Source organism: Cetorhinus maximus, chromosome 6 (genome assembly GCF_964194155.1).
Source record: "Cetorhinus maximus chromosome 6, sCetMax3.hap1.1, whole genome shotgun sequence".
NCBI lineage: Eukaryota > Metazoa > Chordata > Chondrichthyes > Lamniformes > Cetorhinidae > Cetorhinus > Cetorhinus maximus.
Window position 1 is genome coordinate 4,843,839 of NC_135884.1, and position 22,486 is coordinate 4,866,324.

Genomic DNA, 22,486 nt, shown 5'->3' on the forward strand with positions numbered 1-22,486 from the left:
AGAAAAATTCCAAGGGGAGGGCCCACCATCCATGGTTAACTAAAAAAGTTAAAGACAGTATCAAACTTAAAGAAAAAGCATATAATTACGCAAAGGCGGGTGGCAAGTCAGAAGATTGGAAAGAATATAAAGAACAGCAAAGAATGACAAAAAGATTAATAAGGAAAAATTATTTTCCTTAAATAAAGAAAATGACAGAAAGCTAGCTAGTAACATAAAGACAGGTAGTAAGAGTTTCTATAGATATTTAAATAACAAAAGAGTTACCAAAGCGAGCGTTGCTCCTATAGAGAGTGCGTTTGGAGAATTGATAATGGAAAGTAGGGAGATGGCAGATGAATTAAACAGGTATTTTGCTTTGGTCTTCATTATAGAGGACACAAGTAACATCCTGGAATTAGCTGTAAGTCGGGAAATGGAAGGGAGGGAGGAACTCAGATAAATTACAATCACCAGGGAAGTGGCAATGAGCAAATTGTTGGGGCTGTGAGCTGACAAATCCCCAGGTCTGAATGGACTTCACCCTAAGGTCTTGAAAGAAGCGGCTAGTGAAACAGTTGATGCACTGGTTTTAATTCTCCAAAATTCCCCAGATTCGGGGAAGGTTCCATTAGATTGGAAAATAACAAATATAACTCCTTTATTCAAAAAGGGAGGGAGACAGAAAACAGGAAACTATAGGCCAGTTAGCCTAACATCTGTCATAGAGAAAATGTTAGAAGCTATTATTAAAGGTGTTATAGAAGGGCACTTAGATTTCCAGAAAGCATTTGATAAAGTGCCACATCAAATGTTATTGCAGAAAATAAAAGCTCATGGTGCAGGGGGTAACATATTGGCATGGATAGAAGATTGGCTGGCTAACAGGAAACAGAGTAGGTATAAATGAGTCTTTTTCTGGTTGGCAGGATGTGACGACTGGTGTGCCACAGGGAGCAGTGCTGGGGCCTCAACTTTTTACAATTTATATCAATTACTTGAATGAAGGGACCAAAGGAATGGTTACTAAATTTGCTGATGGCACAAAGATAGGTAGAAAAGTAAATTGTGAAGAGGACACAAGGAGGCTACAAAGTGACATAGGTAGGTTAAGTGAGTGGGCAAAAATCTGGCAAATGGAGTATAATGTGGGAAAATGTGAGATTGTTCATTTTGGCAGAAAGAATAAAAAAGATTATCTAAATGGTGAGAGATTGCAGAGCTCTGAGATTCAGAGGGACCTGGGTGTCCTAGTGCATGAATCACAAAAGGTTAGTGTGCAGGTACAGCAGGTATTTAGGAAAGCTAATAGAATGTTATCATTTATTGTGAGGGGAATTGATTACAAAAGTAGGGAGGTTATGCTTCAGTTGTACAAGGCATTGGTGAGACCACATCTGGAGTGCACAGTACTGGTCTCCTTATTTAAAGAAAGATGTAAATGTGCTGGAAGCAGTTCAGAGAACGTTAATTAGACTAATACCAGGAATGGGTGGGTTGTCCTATGAGGAAAGGCTGGGCAGGTTAAGTTTGTGTCCACTGGAGTTTAGAAGAGTAAGAAGCGACTTAATTGAAACCTTTAAGATCCTGAGGGGTCTTGACAGGGTGGATGTGGAGAGGATGTTTCCTCTTGTGGGAGAATCTAGAACTAGGGGTCACTGTTTAAGAATAAGGGATGGCTAATTTAAGACAGATGAGGAGGAATTTTTTTCTCTCAGAGGTATTGGAACTCTCTTCCTGAAAAGGCAATGGAAGCTGAGTCTTTGAATATTTTTAAGGCAGAGCTATAATAGGTTCTTGATTAACAAGGGGATGATAGGTTATTGGGGGTAGGCAGGAATGTGGGGTTGAGGTTACATTCAGATCTGCCATTATCTTATTGAATGGCAGAGTAGGCTCGAGGGGCCGAGTGGCCTATTTCTCCTAATTTGTTTGTTTCGTATGTTTAATATCAGCAAGGTCCCTGGTCCTCTACCAGCTCACATTACTCTAAACTCCCCAAATGGATTTCCTCTGGTGAGATATCACTCAGGGAAACCTTGGGCAAGCATCATCAGAAGCCTTCCCCATCCCAGAACAAGGCTTGCTTCCTCCTCTAGCGCTCCATGGGCTGAGCTCATCGCTGTGTTACTGCTACTCTAGTGTGAGAGTCAGGTTCGCTGACTCAGAGGAACTGACTGTCTAGGTCACATGTTCCCCAAGCCATTCCACCTCTCCATCTCCCTTTTCTCCTTTCAGACACCACCACTGCCGCACAACCCCCCCCAAGGCTTAAAAGTCAACCTCGTTGACCAAGCCCTTCCTCATATCCCCTTTGGCCCAGTATCAATTGATTCTGAGCATGCTACTGTGAAACGCCAAGGAGTGTTTTTCTAGATTAAAGGTGCTGTACATAAGTACAAGCTGCTGTTGTTGGATATTTGCACAGGGGAAGTGAAACACTTTCTACTTTGAGCACACAGTATCAGTGTCAAGCTCTCCCTGGCCAGTTACAGGCTGGTGAAATGCAGAGTGAAGCTTCCTTAACTGAGTAATGCACCTCAGCCCAGCATCCCCTCCTCCAAATACTGCACCAGCTATCCTGCAGACTGAGCGAGATTGGTGAATCAGCACCAATTAGGCACAGCTTGAGTATAGAAGATTAAGGGATGATCTAACTGAGGCATTTAAGATGATTAATAGATTGGATAATGTGGGTGTTTGGGTGAGGGGAGGAGGAGAGGGAGTGAGGGGGCAAAAACAAAAATAGCTGGAAAAACTCAGCAGGTCTGACAGCATCTGCGGAAAGGAACACAGTTAACGTTTCGAGTCCGTATGACTCTTCAACAGAACTAAGGAAATAGAGAAATGAGCTGAAATACAAGCAGGTTGAGGGGGGTTGGACACGTAGAGCTGGATAAAGGGCCAGTGATAGGTGAAGGCAAAGAAGAGATTGCCAAAGATGCCATAGACAAAAGGACAAAGGGGTGTTGGCGGTGGTGATAGTAGCTAAGGAATGTGTTAATGGTGACATTAAGGGTAGAAAGCAGGACGAGCAAGGGACAGACGACCTTAGTGGAGGTGGGGTGGGGGGAAGGGATCGAAATGGGCTAAAAAGTGGAGATAAAATGATACCTTTTAGCCTATTTCGATCCCTTCCCCCCCACCCCACCCCACCCCCACTCGGGCCATCTGTCACTTGCTCGTCCTGCTTTCTACCCTTAATGTCATCATTAACACATTCCTTAGCTACTATCACCACCGCCAACCCCCCTTTGTCCTTTTGTCTATGGCATCTTTGGCAGTCTCTTCTTTGCCTCCACCTATCACTGGCCCTCTATACAGCTCTACCTGTCCCACCCCCCCTCAACCAGCTTATATTTCACCTCATTTCTATATTTCCTTAGTTCTGGTGAAGAGTCATACGGACTCGAAACGTTAACTGTGTTCCTCTCCGCAGATGCTGTCAGACCTGCTGAGTTTTTCCAGCTATTTTTGTTTCAGATTTTCAGCGTTCGCAGTATTTTGCTTTTATCCAAGGGAGTGAGGGGAGTCCAGAACGAAGGAGAATTAACCTTAAAATTAAAGCTAAGTTGTTCAGGGGTGATGTTATGAAGGAAAAAAAGGGTAGGTACTTATTTAGCATGTGCTTGGTCACAGAGCCAATCAGTAGCCTTGTCAGTAGCTAGATGGAGTTCTTTAAGCCTGGCTTCAAGTATTGGACACTCCTCAACAATGTGAGTCATTGTTTGGACTGCACCACCGCTCAGGTCCCCAGAGCATTATCCTGGGTCTCTGGATTACCAGTCCAGTGACAATACCACTATGACACCATCTCCCCTTCATCTCATCCTATCAGGAGATCTTTCCTTTCTTCCCTCATATGCCTATCTAGTTTCCCCTTGAATACATCTGTGCTAAATTCTTGCAATCTAACTAATTAATTCATCAACTTGCCAAAATCTGCTCAAGACTCCCTGGTTCCTTTATACTGGTAAAAAAAATAAACTCTCAGGAATTAATTTCAAACACTGGATCAGATATTAGCAAACTTTACACATCAGGGAGTGCAATTATTAAACAGAAGTCTGTATCAACAGAAGGAATCTCATGGAAATACAAACACAAACATTTATATATTGAGGATGCAATGATGGAGTTAGTACAAATACAGCCAGTTTTTTTTGCCTGGTGGCCAAGTGTGTAAAAGCACTCCTGTCTGTAGTAATAAGCCATGAAACTGGGAGAATCCCAGGTTTGATTCTCAGGATATACTGCATTAACTGTTGGGAGGCAGTAAAGGCCACTGTAGTTGCCTTACCATAACTAATTTAGCCAGAGATCAAACTGTGAGCTTCAGGTTTGGCTGACTTAGTGATGCACCAGGCAGTGGCGTAGGGGGACAGACAGATTAAGCCATAGAAGACTTCAGGGACAGGAGGACCATGTTGTGTACAATTTAGGAGAGGGATGAACAGTGTTACAGAAGATTTGGGAAAATGACAGACCAGGCAGATAGGATTTAAGAGAGTTGGTCAAATCCATGGTCAAAAATCTAGTTTTTGAGGAGGCTTCTGATATATTGGAAGGAAAACATTTTCAGGAGGCAGGGAAAATATAATCAGTGACTCATGGTGGGGTATGACTCACTACAAACAGGACCTCCTTTATGGGTCTGTTTCTGGCCAAGGCGACCATTAACAGGTCCAGGCAGGACATGATCGATGGTTCTTCCGGTTGCCTGCCTATCTTCTTCAGCTATTTTGCAGCCTTGTATCCCTGAAGTAGGAAGCACACTGTGTACACCAGCACACTTGTGGGTTTTCCATGACCAGCAGGCACTGGAGGGTCAAGCGTGCATCATAGATGCACAAAACAACATTTTGATTTTGCTCCACATACAATCTAGAATTATTGTTTGTGCACCTTTATTTTTTTGCATCATGGGTAGGATTTTCCATTTAGGTCGTGACCTCGACATCGAGGTCAATTGCAGGTCCCGGACGCGCTCAGCGTTGGGAGCAGTAATCAGACATTGATTTTGGCTGGATTGGCCAATTAGTGGAATTAGTAAGCCCAAGTAAGGACAGTGGGTGGTCCTAAGGTTAGGGGGCCAATAGGAGGCCCTGCAGCAATGACTCATTGGCAGCCCCAGCGTTTGAGGTGGCAGCTGCTAATGCCTGCTCACACAGACAGACATCGAGAGATAGAGCGAGCAAAAGGCACCTAACAATGTGGTCAGAAGGCCATGGGGGTGTGTGGAGTGGGGTCCCGAGTGTGAAGAAGCATGGCTCCCCTCCTCCTTGTTTAACAGGCCATGTTTTTGCTGCTATGTGGGACATGCCTGCCGACTGGAAATGGCAAGGGAGAGGGGACTTAACTGGCCCCTTAATAACCTCAACTGGCTATCTGTTGCTTGCCGATGGGTAGCGGATCCATCTCCCACCAGACATCCTGAAACTGGCTCAGGGGTAGTATGGTGCCCGTAAACCAGCATGCTGCCAGCTGTGCAAAGTTACATGCCTGCCCACCTCCTATTATCCTCTGAAATCCTGTCCCATGTCAATTGAGTGACCATATTAAAAAGTGACTGGCACTTGCATTGGAAGCAGTTCAGAGATGGTTCACTAGGCTGATTCCTGGGATGAAAGTGTCGTCTTGTCAGGAAAGGTTGAGCAGGTTGGGCTTACATTCACTGGAGTTGAGAAGGATGAGAGGTGATCTTCTTGAAATATTTAAGATTCCAAGGTGACCTGACAGGGTAGATCCTGAGAGGATGTGGGGGACACATTAAAAATAAGGGGTCTCCCATTTAAGACAAAGATAAGGAGAAATTTCTTCTCTCAGAGGATCATTAATCTTTGGAATTCCCTTCCACAGAAAGCAGTGGAAGCTGGGTCATTGAATATAGTTTTTATATATATTATTGAACAGATATAGATTTTTGATTGACAAGGAGTTAAGGCTGCAGGCAGGAAAGTGGAGTTCAGGCCGCAATCAGATCAACCCTGATCTTACTGAATGGCGGAGCAGGCTCGAGGGGCCAAACGGGCTACCCCTTTTCCTACTTCTTATGATCTTATGGTAGTTAACAGTTAATCAGCTGTAAGTGGGATACACTGTTGTGGCTGGCTATTGACTGGTTAGTTATAACTAGGATGTTTGTAATTTTTTATGCAGAGCAAACAGTCCATTTATTCAAACAAAATCTATTTAAACAGTCTTTACAAATTACAGCAAACAGAACTCAAAACCAGAACCACAGCAGAGCCTCCTGATAAAAGCCTGGATTATTCCTCCAGTAAAATGCAGTCAGTGGAGGACAGTTACATAATATGAATTAGGCGCGTAAAATCAATCACAATTTACAACTTCAGTCTCCAGGTGTGACTGATGGGAGAAATGACCCAATCATCTCCATTCTGACCAGGACCTACGCAGCCTCTTTTTATAGAATTGGGAAGAACTGCGAACTGAGTTTCTTTTTTCTTTCCTTCCCTTTAAAGGAATTCATGAGGTCAGAAGCCTTTTAAGGACACGTCTGCTGGGAGAGCAACATACAGCGAAGTCAGGATCAAGTTTGCCAGACTTGGCATCTCGTGTAAGTGGCTGTCAAGCCTTGTTTCACAGCACCAAAACCTGCTGAAAACTGCTTCTGTGAGCAGGGAATTCCCTCAGCCATCCCAAATACATCGCACAAGGCTGAAATATTTTTTAAAATGATATACTACCTGGAAAGGTAAGGGGGAAGTTACATTCTATATATGGTGGCTAGTTCAGAAGCGTTGGCTCACACAAGTATGAATTGTGCGAGATTCTGCTGTGTTGTTAATTTTGTGCACTATTTGCATTTCCTCCCCATTTTAGCGGCGTGGCAAGTGATCTACACCTGTGGTTCTTACGTTAATAATCATGGGTTAATAATCTCGTCTTTGCGAGGAGCAACCAAGTAGCAGACGTGGAGAGAACACAGGAAACAATATTTAAAAAACGAAACAAGTCACAGGTTCGGATGCTTTAGGCTTCACCCTTGGGAACCCCTATCTGCGAGGCAAGGCTATGGCCAGAATCCCTGTTGACGTCGGGCATCATGGCGAGTGGTGGGGGGGGGGGGGGGGGAGACAACAATATGGCGACAGCCAAAAATCAGTTTCATGCCATGGGTGAAACCAGTTTGCAATTGTCCGCTCCACCCATCAATGGCGGGCTGTTCTTCCTGCTGCCGCACATTGGGAACCTAATTTCAATATGTTGGCATCTCATTACAAGCTCTGTTCTCCAGAATCATCCCTCCCACACTGGATCATCCGGGCACATCGGCCTGATCGTACGCCGACGTGTTTCATAGCTGTATGTAAGTGATGTGCACCTGGTGAGCTGCACTTCACTCGGAACTTTGAGGTTTGTTTGCTTAACTTGCTTCGGGCAGCACTCGCAGTCATCAGCGCCAGGCTTCGCAGACAGCACCGCATCACTTTTAGAGGGGCTTACGGGCAGATCTCCACCTACCAGATCAGCCATAAGGTGGGAGGGTGGCTTTTCACTGACTGCAGGGCTGGGGCTTGCTTGGGGCAGGGGGAGAAGTGGCCTCGAGCAAGGGAAGAGGCTGCAGGACAAGGGGCTGTACTGAGGAGGGAAGGTATCCCAAGGTATGTGTGGGGGCCGCACATTGACCTGTGCAAATGGCCCCAAGATGGTGAGGGCTGAGGAGGCAGTCTCCAGAGGAGATGAGGCCAGATGGAGATGTGAGCATGTGTGTGAGAGAGTGAGCGGTGATGTCCCTTGGGCTGCCTGAGTGAGATGCCAGTGATGGGCTTGTGAGTACGTGTGTTTAGAGTGATAAGATGGTTGCCTTACCCTTGCAGTACAGGTGAGGTCATTCATCCTTTTTCTGCACCGGATGGCTGACCTCTTGTGTGCAGCATTGGCACTGACTACCTCTGCCACCGCTTCCCAAGCTGGAGTGGTGAGACTGATGGGCCTCCTGCGGCCAGAGCAGGGGTAGAGGACATTGCGGCGGGTCCACGGCATCCAGAAGGTGTTCCCTGGATGCGTCACTGAATCGGGGGGCTGCACTCTTCTTGGCTTTTGGGGTCATGTCTTCACCAGAGCAGTCGTGGTCTGTAAGCATTGAGAAGTGTGCGGGCAGCCGCAGTTTAAATACGATGCGCCGCGTGAGGAAGTGGTGAGGTAACAGCATGGCAGGCAAATCTGAGGTCGCCCGCCAGTGAGATGCCGTGTTTCCTGTGACTGCATAATTAATGAAGTGGGAATGGGACGAAACGGTGTGAAAATTCGCCATTGCGGCCAGTGTGTAAAATTAATTTTTCCCCACCTGCTCCCGCACTTGTGAAAATCTGGGATGATTCCGCCCTATATGTTAGCAAAACCCAGAAGAAACCTGCAGGGTAAGATGTTGTGGCTGTCTCACAAACCAGGGCTCACACATTTATAATTAGATACACAGCAAATAATATTCCATTGCCATTCACTATATAGTACATGCAGTAGAGCTATGAGAAAAAGGCAAGGGAAAGAGACTAATTGGATACCTCTATCCAAAGAGCCAGCACAGGCAAAAGGGGGCCAAATGGCCTCCTTCTGTGCTGAATCATTCTACAAAATGTTGAAGCAATTTCTTTGTAAAGTGAGCACGTACCTGGGATTCTGATTTTAAATTTTCCACTCTGTCCAAAGCCTCCTTCAATCACTCCAGCTTCTCCTGTTGAGAGTTTAACCTTCATCCCAACAAACAGCTGCATGTTTGTCTCCTTCTTGAACAGGGAGCGGCCGATGACATTATAATCATCTGAGACCTGAAGAAGAAAAAGCAAATAGCTTCAGCAGAAAGTTAACCCAATAGGGTGACATGTGTTTCCTTCCTTAACAAGTTTTATCTTGTTGAGGGGGTGCTGTGAGGCATGGTCCCACAATCCTCAATGGTCTTCGCTACTTCACCTATTCTTCCCATGAGTAACTCCATACTCTTGCCCCAGGCCATTAAAAAAAGCAAAGCCATCACTAGGCGTTATTTATAGAGGGATAGAATTTAAAAGTAGAGAAGCTATCCTAAACATGCTTAGATCACACTAGGACTACTGTGTACAATACTAGTTGCCCTATTATAAAAATATTCTAGACGCACTGGAGAGGGTGCGAAATGGATTTATGAGGTTGATACCACAACTGTGAGGCGGTACCTATCAGGAAAGGACAAACAGGTTTGGTTCCTTATCTCCTGAAAAGAGAAGGCATTGGGTGACTCAACAAAGGTCTTTAAAATTATGAAAGATTTTGATAGAGTAGACACAGTGTGTTTCCACTTTGGGGAAGAGCAAAACTAGAGGTCATCAATAAAAGATAGTCACCAAGAAATCCAATGGGGGATTCAGAAAAAATGTCTTTACCCAGAGAGTGGTGAGAATGCAGAAGTCATTACAACAGTCTGTGGTTGAGGCGATTAGTACAGATGGAGGCTGGATAAACACAAGAGGGAGAAAGGAATAGCGGATTATGCATATAGAGTTAGATGAGGAAGGATGGGAGGAGACTTGAGTGCAGCATAAACACCAGCATGGACTTGATGGGCCAGATGGCCTGTTTCTGTGCCATATATTCTAGTAATTCTATGTACTGAGTTTCAGAAGGTACTTGACTGTAAATGAATATTAAAATACCAATCTGACCCTGTTCCCAACCAACCTTTAACTTCATGTATTTTCCAGCAGGAGTGACTGAGTTGGGCTGTGATTAGGAGCAAGAACCTTGCTTGATCTTCTTCCATTTCTCACTAGGTTAAAGGCCTGAGCAAATTGTAACTTCCAGACTGCTATACAGCCTGAGTGGAGCTAATCCACACAGCCCAGGTATTAAACTTTGGGCCTTCCTGGACTTCACAGCTCATGAAAGTCACTGAGTGATGCATTGAGCCAGCAGACAAATGAATTATTGGAATTTCATCATCCTTTGGAACGTGTTGGGATTCATTATTCTATATAATCATTTGCTTACATATCTGAACTCTTGTTCATCGCCCCACTCCCTTCATCCCACCAGTGGTTGCTGCATATCAGATGTCTAGGCCCCAAAGTCTGGAATTCCCTCCCTAAACCTCTCCACCTTTCTCTCCTGTTTTTCATTCATTCAAGGGATGTGGGCATTGCTGACTAGGCCATTCATTTATTGCCCATTCCTAAATGCCCTTGAGAAGGTGGTGGTGAGCTGCCTTCTTGAAGTGCTGCAGTCCTACATCTTTGGTCAAACTTTTAGCCTGTGAAGCACCTTGGGACAATTTATTATGTTAAGTGTTATAACAAATCTAAGTTATTGTTGCTATTGCACAACGTAATACAATTAACCTAAACATCAGTGCCGAATATCTGAAGGTGAATAAGTGCATCATTGGGAATAAAATGCTTAACTCATAGCAAAAGCTTTTAAAAAAAATAAATCAAGTTACAATTCTGAAATGGTTGAGACCATTGCCTTCAAAGGGTTAAAGTTAACATTCTCAAATCACAAGAAACACATTGAATCCCAGTGTCTTAAAGAAGGACTGAGCTCCCCCAACTCTAGTCAACTCAATGGCCAATTTGTAGAGTTGAAAATAGGACAGCTGGGGATTGCTCACCTTGCCCGAGCTCTTGGCTGTGCGGTGCAAGTGTGCCAGATGGGCAACAGGAGCAAGTGAATATCAATAACCATTTCACCCACCATAATTACCACCACTAGCTAGACACACAGAATGAATGGAACCTGCTTGACTGTCTGCTGCCCATCAACTACGTCCAAAGGCAAGCACCTCAGATATTACTGTTGAGAAATAGGAAGTACAGGGGGCCTGGGAAAGACTGTTGCAGTCTATATGGGTGACCCAAAATTATCAGACATCACTCCATCTCTCATAGACCTTAAATCATTCTTCTCTGACAACATGCTGAATTTGTCAATTTCTAGCCTTTAGCTTTCCAACATTATAGAAGTGTCTCCAAAAATACTTCATTAAGGGTAAGCTCTTTGGAACATCCTGAAGTAGTGAAAGGCACTTATAAAATGCAATTTCTGTCCTTCTTTACCTTCTGAGCCATGTATGCATACACTTCTGTGTAAAGCAGCTAAATTTAAGCTGTCTGTTCAACATCCCTCTCGAGCTTGAATCTGTGCCCAGTATTCACAGAATTCCTGTCTACCCACCTCTCTTTCTGCCTTTAACAATCAAGTCTCTCCCAACTAACCTACAAAATGAGCATTCACTATTAAAATCCCAAACTATCTAATGGCATGTCAAATATCAGTTATAACACTACCTATAATATCCAATGACCAATGATAAAACATACCACCTGTACCCACACCAAGTGTGGCATTACATGTGTGTGTTGACTTTGTAGCAGGTCACTAGGACCTAGGATCAGCATGCTGTTGGAAAAAGCTTCTAAAGCACTCGATTGTCAGACAGTGAGTTGGTGGGCTTTTGTTATTTTAAACTTTAAGTCTGTGTCACTCTCTTACCTCAGTTCAGCTGAAACTCGCAGCTACCAACTTCTGTCCTGGTAATCTATTCAAAATCATCAGCCGTCCTACAGTAATCCTCTCTTTTCAGTTCCAACAAATGTCTGGCTAACTGATCCCAGCACCCATTAACAGAACAGTCATTTGAGAGTTCCCCCTCTACTAATAAACCCAAACAGCTAATACGGCAGTGAGAAAGCAAAAATAATGGGCACAGTATGAGCAATAAGTGGTGGGTGCAAAGGGCAGACCAATTTTATTAATGCCAGACAAACATCAAAACCTCCTTAATGCCAGACAGAGACAAGTTTGAAGTAGATTTTAGTACAATATAAACAAAGGATTAAATGGAGAGAAAGTTGAAGGCTCCTCGCCTTTCTTGATCACACTGTCACATGACCTGGAGAGCGAAGATAGAACCCAATTCCTGATTTAATCTTCTTCCAATCCATAGAAGCTTTTCAACATCCCTTACCTAACACTGGGCCAGAATGAGGCCTTTTACATTCAAGAGCATTCAACCAGGCAAAAGATCCCCAAAGTCTCTTTTAAGTTTACGTTTTATGTGAAATAAAAACAGCAAGTCCTGGATTTACATAGCGAGTCCATCTGACAGAGGAAAGACAGGTTAATATTTCAGATGAAGACCCTTTGTTAGGGAACCTTTAGTCTGCAACTGAAATTTTAACTTGCCAGGTACCGACTGACCTGGAATGTACAACCAACAATTTTGATTTCATTTGGTTTCAGTTTGCCTTACTCACGTTTTAATCTTTACTGTGTAAGTGCACTGTTACAGAGCTAGCTAGTTCCAACTGCGACTATAACCAAGCTTCGCTGATGCAACATTTTTCTCTCTGGTCTTTACAGAAGCTAGCTGAAGAGACATCAAATGTTGAAACTCTGATGATAAGCTCCCATCAGTGTAGACCAAGGCTCTAACAAAAGGAGTTGCCAACTTGACGAAATAACTTGCATTCATATTATGCTTTAACGTACCACTCAGAACCACCTAAGAGTGTTTCACACACAATGAATTACTTTGAAGTCCAGCGTTGCTACACATTTGGACGTAGCTGCATTTTGCAGATACTGTGAACACACAATTCCAATGATATCAATGAATAGTTAATCCTGTTGGTTGAGGGAGGAAATGTTGGCTAGGACCCTGGGAAAACATTTTGTTCTTCAAATAACTCCATGGGTTGTCACCACCTGGAAAAACCATTATCGTCTCAAACACGGCCATAGAATTTTTAGTTGTGAGAGCTACTGGAACAGATATCAGATGGTAACTGACAATGGGATGAGCACATCAACTGAGCTAAGCTGACATTTAAGCACAAAATGTCAATGTTTATACTTGGGTATATGCAACATGAGCATACTTCTTGCACTGTTCCTTGCCCGAAGAGAAAACATCTCATAGCGCTTTGTAAAGTTGAATAAAAGTGGACCAAGGACAAGGGGGCCAAAGACACAGTCAAAGAGAAAGGATTTAGACAGCTCATGTCTGCAGTGAGCTGGGAAGGCAATGAGAATTCTGAAGAGAACTCCAGAAGGCAGGAGATCAAAAGAAGGTTGCAAGCTTTTAACTCTGTATTTCTCAATTCATTTCTACATGATGAATTATTGTACTGGGTAAATGATCGGGCAGTCCTAATCCAGTTCCGACTGTGTGTGGGCCCACTGCACTAAATTGTCCCAAATCTCTACAAAACAATCAATCTCACTCACAGAGGCCAGAGGATAAATGGTCTGGGAAGCAGAAGTGTCACAATGTGCAATAGGGGCAGTTCTTCCAAGCTTAGCTGAGGCCCATTGCTCTGCGAGTAACCTGCTGAATCTGACTTGGGAATGCAGGGTGCTGAAAATGAGAATCCCAAAATTGCAAGTGCTCCATTCCTCAGCACTGACATTGCTCACTTTGCTGAGCATAAAATTCAACAAGAGGTACTTAAAAAAAGATAAACCACCATGGCTACTACATTACAATAGGGACTACACATCAAAAGTTTCTCGTTGGCTGTAAGGCACTTTGGGACATCCTGCGGTCATGAAAGGCACTAAAGAAATTGAATTTCTTTCTCCTTTCTCTCTTTATTTCCTTTCTCCTCCTCATTCTCTCCTTTTCTTCTTTCACTCTATCCCTTTCTCTATCCTTTTATTTCTTTCCTTCTCTTTTTTTCCTGTAAGGCACTGCCACTGTGAGTGTGATTGCTGGAATGTGCAGCACAGCTGCAATGAAGACGCTTGGTATTTCAACACAAGTAACGGAGCGCCAAGCCAAAACATACCAATCGAAGGATAAAGAAAGATGATAAACTTGTAAAATATTTAACTTGTCAAAAATCTGCACAGCTGTAACATCGTCACTTGGGTAGAAGTAGTGGAGGACAGGGGTGGGGGGGGGGAGAAAAAAAATGAAAGCCAGTAACAGGGAAAGGAAAAAAGGAAAAATTAAAGGAAGAAGAGGAGAGAAAGAGGAAGAGAAAGGAAAAAGTAAGAGAGAGAATAAGAGAGAGGGGAGGCGATGGCGTAGTGGTATTGTCGTTGGACTAGTAACCCAGAGACCCAGGGTAATACTGGTGACCCAGGGTTCAAATCCTATTACCGCAGAAGATGGAATTTGAATTCAGTAAAAATCTGGAATTATAAGTCTAATGACGACCCATGGAACAATTGTTGTAAAAACCCATCTGGTTCACTAATGCCCTTTAGGGAAGGAAATTTGTCATCCTTGCCTGGTCTGGCCTACATGTGGCTCCAGGCCCACAGCAATGTGGTTGACTCTTAAATGCCCTCTGAAATGGCCCTAGCAAGCCACTCAGTTGTAACAAACCTCTACAAAGCCACGAAAAAAGGAATGAAATGAAACAATTAAACAACTCACTGGAGGAGGAGGCTCCACAAATATCCCCATCCTCAGTGACGAAGGAGCCCAGCACACCAGTGCAAAAGATAAGGCTGAAGCATTCGCAACAATCTTTAGCCAGAAGTGCCGAGTGGATGATCCATCTCGGCCTCCTCCGGAGGGCCCCAGCATCACAGATACCAGTCTTCAGCCAATTCGATTTACTCCACGTGAAATCAAGAAACGGTTGAAGGCACTGGATACTGCAAAAGCTGTGTGCCCTGACAACATTCCTGCAATAGTATTGAAGGCCTGTGCTCCAGTACTTGCTGCGCCCCTATCCAAGCTGTTCCAGCACAGCTACAACACTGGCATCTACCTGGCTATGTGGAAAATTGCCCAGGTATGTCCTGTACACAAAAAGCAGGACAAATCCAACCCATCCAATTACTGCCCCATCAGTCTATTCTCGATCATCGGTAAAGTAATGGAAGGGGTCATCAATAGTGCTATCAAGCAGCACTTGCTTAGCAATAGCCTGCTCACTGATGCCCAGTTTGGGCCACTCTGCTCCTGACCTCATTACAGCCTTGGTTCAAACATGGACAAAAGAGCTGAACTCATGAGGTGAGGTGAGGCAGCATTTGACCAAGTGTGGCATCAAGGAGCCCTAGCAAAACTGGAGTCAATGGGAATCAGGGGGAAAACTCTCTGCTGGTTAGAGTCATACCTAGCACAAAGGAAGATGGTTGTGGTTGTTGGAGTTCAGTCATCTCAGCTCCAGGACATCATTGCAGGAGTTCCTCAGGGTAGTGTCCTCGGCCCAACCATCTTCAGCTGCTTCATCAATGACCTTCTTTCCATCATAACGTCAGAAGTGGGGATGTTCGCTGATGATTGCACAATGTTCAGCACCATTCATGACTCCTCAGTTACTGAAGGAGTCCATGTCCAAATGCAGCAAGACCTGGACAATGTCCAGGTTTGGTCTGACAAGTGGCAAGTAACATTCGCATCACAGAAGTGCCAGACAATGACCATCTCCAACAAGAGAGAATCCAACCATCGCCCCTTGGTGCTCAATGGCATTACCATCACTGAATCCCCCACATCCTGGGAGTTGCCATTGACCAGAAACTGAACTGGACTAGCCATATAAATACTGTGGCTACAAGAGCAGGTCAGAGGCTACGAATCCTGCGACGAGTAACTCACCTCCCGACTCCCCAAAGCCTGTCCACCATCTACAAGGCACAAGTCAGGAGTGTGATGGAATACTCCCCACTTGCCTGGATGAGTGCAACTCCCACAACACTCAAGAAGCTGGACACCGTTCAGAACAAAGCAGCCCGCTTGATTGGCACCACATCCACAAACATTCACTCCATCCGCTACCGACTCACAGTAGCAGCAGTGTGTACCATCTACAAGATGCACTGCAGGAACTCACCAAGGTTCCTTCCAAAGCACCTTCCAAACCCATGACCACTACCACCTAGAAGGACAAGGGCAGCAGATACATGGGAACACCACCACCTGGAAATTCCCCTCCAAGCCACTCACCATCCTGACTTGGAAATATATCAGCCGTTCAGCCAGTGAAGCCCACATCCCGTGAATAAATAATGAAAAAAGAGAAAAGGAGAGAGAAATTAAAGAGACAGAGAGAAAGCAACAAAGAAAGAGAGAGAAAAAGGGAGAAATACGCAGACATATAAGGACGGATCTCAGCTTCACAGGAACCAGTTTCACATTCAGTTCTTCATTCCTCTGCTGGGCTTAGCTTAGCAATAATTAATTGCTTCATACACTTGTACAAACATTGCTGGGAAAGCTGAGTCAAATACCCAGTTCATAATTAAAATTCTTCCTTCCTTCTTAATATTTGTTAACCCTTAGTTGGCTCAATAAGGAAAATGCCAAGTCTGCAGCTAGTGTAACAAATACCATTAGTGCATTGGGGGACCTTGGCTCCTCTGGGAGTGTTCTCTTTTTAAAAAAAGGAAGATGGTCAAAGGGTGAGCAAAGAGAGGTCTGGGGTCATCCGACAGAGCTAGTTAAGATTAGAAAGGATTCAGAGAATTTGGATCAAGGTAAGTTTTTCTGCCTCGCACAATATTCAAGAACGAGCGATCATGAGTCATAGTTTTAAATTCAGGGGAACATAAAGTTAGAAATTCTAGCATTTTTCCAATGAGAAGGTGAGAAACATGTGGAATGCCTGATCAAGAAGGGTGGGGGAAAAAAAAGCCATGATGGGGGGGAGAAACGGAATATTCAAGCTCCTGTCAGTAAGTTAGATTGAAGGAGTCTATTCAGCCCATTGTGTCAGTGAAAGCTCTTTTTGTCTGAGTTAACCCTGCTCTTTCCCTATAGACAGGCACGATTTTTCGCTTCCAGTATCAATCCACTTCCCATTTGGAAGTTACTACTGAATCTGCTTCCTGCCGGTTCAGACAGCACATTCCAGATCATAACAAACTCAGAGTGTAAAAAATGTTTCCTCATGTCACCTCTGGTTCTTTTGTCAATCACATTAAATCTGTGTCCTCTGGTTATTGACCCTTCTGCCAATGGAATTAGATTCTCCTTATTTATTCTATCTAAACCAGTCCTAAGCACGGACACCTCTATTAAATCTCCAATGAACCTTCTCTGCTTGAAGTGGAACAATCCCAGCTTCTCCAATCTACCCACATAACTGAAACCCTGCCCTCATCCCTTGCACCGTTCTAGTAAATCTCCTTGACACCTTCTCAAGGCCTTCACATCCTTCCTAAAGTGTGGTGCCCAGAATTGACACAATACTCTAGCTGAGGCCTAACTAGTAAAGTACAGCATAACTTTCTCTTTTGTACTGTATTTCTTTATGAACAAAGTCAAGGATCCTATATGCTTTCTCAACAGCCTTCTCAGTTTGTCCTGGCACCTTCAAAGATTTGTACATACACTGTTCTTGAACCCCCTTTAAAACTATACCATTTTGTTTATATTGTCTCTCCCCATTCTTCCCACCAAAATGTATGACATCACACATCTGTGTTAAACGTCATCTGCTATGTATCTGCCCATTTCACCAGTCTATGTCCTCTATATTTCTGAGTTTCATATCATCTGCAAACTTTAAAATTGTGCTCTGTATACCCAAATATAGGTTATTATATATATCAAAGAACAGTGGGTCCTGGTACTGATTCTCCGGGGATACCAGTGTATACTTCTCTAGTGTAAAGCAAACACTCACCATTATTCATTGTTTTCTGACCTGTAGTATAAGGGTCTGGCACATATAGGGTTAATGTGGGATTCAGTACAGTACCTCCACACAATGATGTAAGAAGGCACATGACCCAGATCTAGGGTCAGTGTGGTGTTGAGCAGAGACACGTTAAGACCTAGACATGGAGAAAGCTCCTTGCCTGTACCCTTTACTGCATATATGTATATAGCTACAAGTAGTTAATAAAGACTTGCTGTTAACCAGAAGACTACGAAGGCTTCTTTAACAGACATGTTCTGTCACTAACACCATCCCAACATGTCCATCAGCTACTTCATGCTGGCACTGTCTCTTTAATTTCATGGCTTTTAGTTCTGTCAACAAGTCGATTAGGTGGTATTTATCAAATGCCTTTTCAAAGTCTATATACTCAACATCAGCTAGGCTACCCTTATTAACCCCCTCTGTTACTTCATCAAAGAACGCAATCAAGTTAATGAAATATGATTTGCTTTTATTAAATCCATGCTTTCATTTATTAGCCCATACTTCTCTGATTGCCGAGATTAATTGACAGAGTTGTGATTAAACCCACCATATGTCTAACAACCAGCAATGAGAAGAGGTAGAAGACCACATCAAGACTTTTCAAGATATTAAGGGGAGCAGATAGGGTAGATTGGGAGAAACTATTTCTGTTAGTGAAATGGGCAGACACATGGCAGATGAAGTTTACCACAGAGAAGAGTGAAGTGATGTATTTTGGTAGGAAGTACAAGGAGAGGCAATATAAACTAAATTGTATAATTTTAAAGAGGGTTCAAGAACAGTGATCTTGGAGCCCACACAAATCTTTGACGGTGGTAAGGAGTTTAGGAGTAAGGGTTATGGCCAAAAAACTTAGAGCCAGGCTTTTCAGGAATGAAATTAGGACACACTTCTTCATGCAAAGGGTGGTAGAAGTTTGGAATTCTCTTTTGGAAACAGCAATTGATGCTCGATTAATTGTTAATTTTAAAACTGAGATTGATAGATTTTTGTTTGCTAAAAATGTCAAAGGATATGTGGCAAAGGCAGGTGCATGGAGTTAGGTCACAAATCAGCCATGATCTCATTGAATGGCAGAACAGGCTCGAAGGGCCAAATGGCCTCCCCATTTCTGTATTCCTGCAACTAGGTACCGAAGTCTCCCTTCTGGGATTGGGGTTTCATTGCAGCATAGACTGATGGGCAAAGATTTCCCCTCTTTGACGACAGGGTGGATCCTAGTGTGTTTGGACCACTTCAAAGCAATTAGCAAAAAGCTGCATCCAATGTGGCGTTCTCTCTGAGCAATGATAACGAGAGGTGGGTCATGGAGAAGTGCCAAACTAGCGCAATATGTAAAGCTCTTTCGAGGTTGGGACTAAGGAACGTTGTTGAGGCCGAGATTTTGAAACTCTGCTCCTAGGCTATCCTGTCCTCGACCTGGAAGTATTGTTGTTCAAGACTGACGCTGGTGTCTGAAATGAGAAAATACCACTTCCCAGCATCTACATCCATCACCTTGACAAGCGCAAGAATTCATACGCACACAAAACCATCATTTGGAAAAAACCAACCATCTCCTGCATTGCCTGCACTGTGTTCCGTGTGCACTGCACTGAGGATATCAGAATCCTGCTGGCACATTGCCACGTGCAAGATTTTTCTTCCCATTCACTTAATTGGTAAGCAATGACCTGAGCTACTCCTGAACCACTTAATGCTGCTGCCGACTCTCCAGAGCCTTTCTCATAGTCGTAAATACAGCAGACTGGGATGGGTTTCAAGTGAGTGTACAGTCCTGATTAAACTAATGGGAGCGGGGCCACTGAAGCAGTGTGATTATATCGCCAGCTTGCACAAGGCTTGTTCCAGCCGTCATATTAGCTGGACTTCTCATCTGACCTGAACAATCACTGTTTTGAATTGCTTGGCTCTCAACCCAAAACATCTTAAGAGCAAAGCTATAAAATGTCACGGGTCAAATTATCTGAAGTACATGGTTTCCAGGGAGTCGTGGGATAATAATTTTACAGCATCAACAACAACAATTTGTGTTCATACAAAACACCTTTAACATAGTAAAATGTTGTTCTTTGACCAGGCACTCAGTCACCTGTCCTAATATCTCCCTCTATAGCTTGATGTCAGTTTTTGTCTGATTACTTGCCTGTGATGTTCCACTAAGTGAAAGGTGCTATATAAATGCAAGTAGCTGTTGTATAAGTACCCCAACATTTGTTAATCCTGTTGTAGAGTGCACAATTTCTGGTGTAAACAATGTAATGAAAATTCAGAAGGTCCCGACCTGAACGAGATGTGAACTAGCTCGAGATAACGTCGGGCGAGTGTCCCAACGTCATCGCGTACTTGCAGAGCGTCCCGACGTCATGGTGCACGCGCACGATATTTTGCTTGGCCGGCGCGCGTGGCAGTCAGAAGCGCGGCCACCAACAATGAAGTGGACAATTAAGCCCATTAACGATGCAATTAACAGCAAATTTACGGGGCCCATCCGCACTTACGTTGGCGGACAGGCCATTCTCCCAAGCAGCGTTCAGATTTTTGCTCAAACCTCGATCCAGGGCGGGATGAAATCTCCATGGGGAAATAAAATAGAGAGAGAGATTTCTGGGGAATGTTTTTTTTTATATGAAGTATGCTTTCAGGTGCTTGATTGTGCTGCATGGACATATTTTGCAGCATTTTTGTCATTTCCTTTTTTTTTTGTGTGGAGGTCTGCAGCTCCCTGAGGCAGCGGTCTGCCTTCAGGGAGCTGACTAGAAGCACTCACCCTCTTCCCGCAACCCACCACGGCAGTGCTGAGGATTTCAGCACGCGTTTCACGCTGGCTGGCTGGCTGCTAATTGGCCAGCTAGCGTGAAATCGCGGTCGGGGGTCAATTGGGGCTGGAGGCCCATTTACCATCCGCTCCTGGGCCCTCCAATCGCACGTGCCCAACGAACGAAAAATTCAGGCCCAGTTTATCTTGTAATACAATATGCCACTGAAGTATATTAATTCTAAATTAATGGAATAAGAAGTTTTAAAATTAACAATCACAGATATAAATTCTTAAGTTATATTTTACAGTAACAGGGAGCCAATGGCAAATATTAATTCAACGGCATAAAACATATATTTTTCAATGAAGTTAGTATTACTTTATTATTAGTGTCACTCTACAAGGCACAAGTCAGGAATGTGATGGAATACTCTCCACCTGCCTGGATGAGTGCAGCTCCAACAACACTCAAGAAGCTGGACACCATCCAGGACAAAGCAGCCCACTTGATTGGCACCACATCCACAAACATTCATTCCCTCCACCACCGACGCACAGTAGCAACAGTGTGTACCATCTACAAGATGCACTGCAGGAATTCACCAAGGCTCCTCAGGCAGCACCTTCCATATCCATGACCACTACCATCTAGAAGGACAAGGGCAGCAAATGCGTGGGAACACCACCACCTGGAAGTCCCCCTCCAAGTCACTCACCGTCCTGACACGAAAATATATCGCCGTTCCTTCATTGTCGCTGGGTCAAAATCCTGGAACTCCCTCCCTAACAGCAATGTGGGTGTACCTACACCACAGGGACTGCAGCGGTTCAAGAAGGCAGCTCACCACCACCTTCTGAAGGGCAGTTAGGGATGGGCAATAAACGTTGGCCCAGCCAGTGATGCCCACATCCCGTGAATGAATAAAAAAAGTTTCTCTAAGGGACTAGCAGAAACAGAATATTACTCAAAGCTCAGGAGTGTTACATTACTGAGCCAATTTAGAGAACATGACTCCAAATCTCATGGCAGTTTGAGAATTTGAATTCAATTTAAAACAAAATCTGCAATAAAAACAGAAAGTGCTGGAAAAAACTCAGCAGGTCTGACAGCATCAGTGGAGAGAGAAACACAGAGTTAACGTTTCGAATCAAATATGACTCTTCTTTGGATTACTTATTTTAAAAAGTAAGAACGGGGCAGTGGCAGCAAAAATGGCCAAGAGAGTCGTGCAAACTGGCTGTGTTTTTGGGCTGGAGGAAGATATATAGTGGAGTTCCCAAGGTTCAGTTTTAGGATGCTGCTCTTTTAGAATTACATTAATGATTTTGTGGAGGAGGCGGTGTGGTGGCGGGGGGAGATACAATGCACACTTTTGAAATTTGCAGATGACAAGAAACTTGGAAGTGTAGTAAACAGTTATCATGAATGTGCTTATGTCAAAAGGTGTTTTTTAATCCACCAGCTGGAAATTTGGACTTGAACTTTTAAGGACAGAGTTTTCAAATACAACAGGTGAGAAAGGATGATTGGAAATCACAGCCAAAAATGGCTGCCCCAATTTGCATTACAATGCAGTCTATATTCCACTTCACTGGATAGAGACACCAGGTCTGCGAAGATCCCACCAGTGACAATAAACCCCTGAGGACTGTGAAAGATCCTATCTCCTGTGCCATCAATAAGGCATTAAGACAAGCATAAAAACAAAAAGCTAAAAGCTACTGCGGATGCCGGAAATCCAAAACAAAAACAGAATTACCTGGAAAAACTCAGCAGGTCTGGCAGCATCGGTGGAGAAGAAATCAGTTGACGTTTCGAGTCCTCACGACCCTTCGGCAGAACCTGCCGAAGGGTCGTGAGGACTCGAAACGTCAACTGATTTCTTCTCCACCGATGCTGCCAGACCTGCTGAGTTTTTCCAGGTAATTCTGTTTTTGATTAAGACAAGCACCTGAGATTCAACTGTTGGTGATGGGACATTAAATCTAATCACTTGGACCATGAGACAATGGCTAAGGTAATTTTGCAGACATGAGCTAGTCAAGTTACCTTTTCGAATACGTAAACAACAGTCTTATTTGGATTCCCTCTTCCTACAGTGAAGAGAGCAAGACCAGCGAACCCCTTTTGTGT

At 43.9% G+C, this 22,486-nt stretch overlaps 1 protein-coding gene across 2 annotated transcripts in view; it reads right to left on the reverse strand.

The window, feature by feature from the left end:
• Positions 1–22,486, reverse strand: part of eefsec (eukaryotic elongation factor, selenocysteine-tRNA-specific) — a 400,490-nt gene that overhangs the window by 139,493 nt on the left and 238,511 nt on the right. For both annotated transcript variants that reach the window (XM_078543117.1, XM_078543116.1), the window contains one exon: positions 8,618–8,774. In XM_078543117.1, coding sequence (XP_078399243.1) covers positions 8,618–8,774 — 157 coding nt within the window. The remainder of the gene's footprint in view (positions 1–8,617; positions 8,775–22,486) is intronic.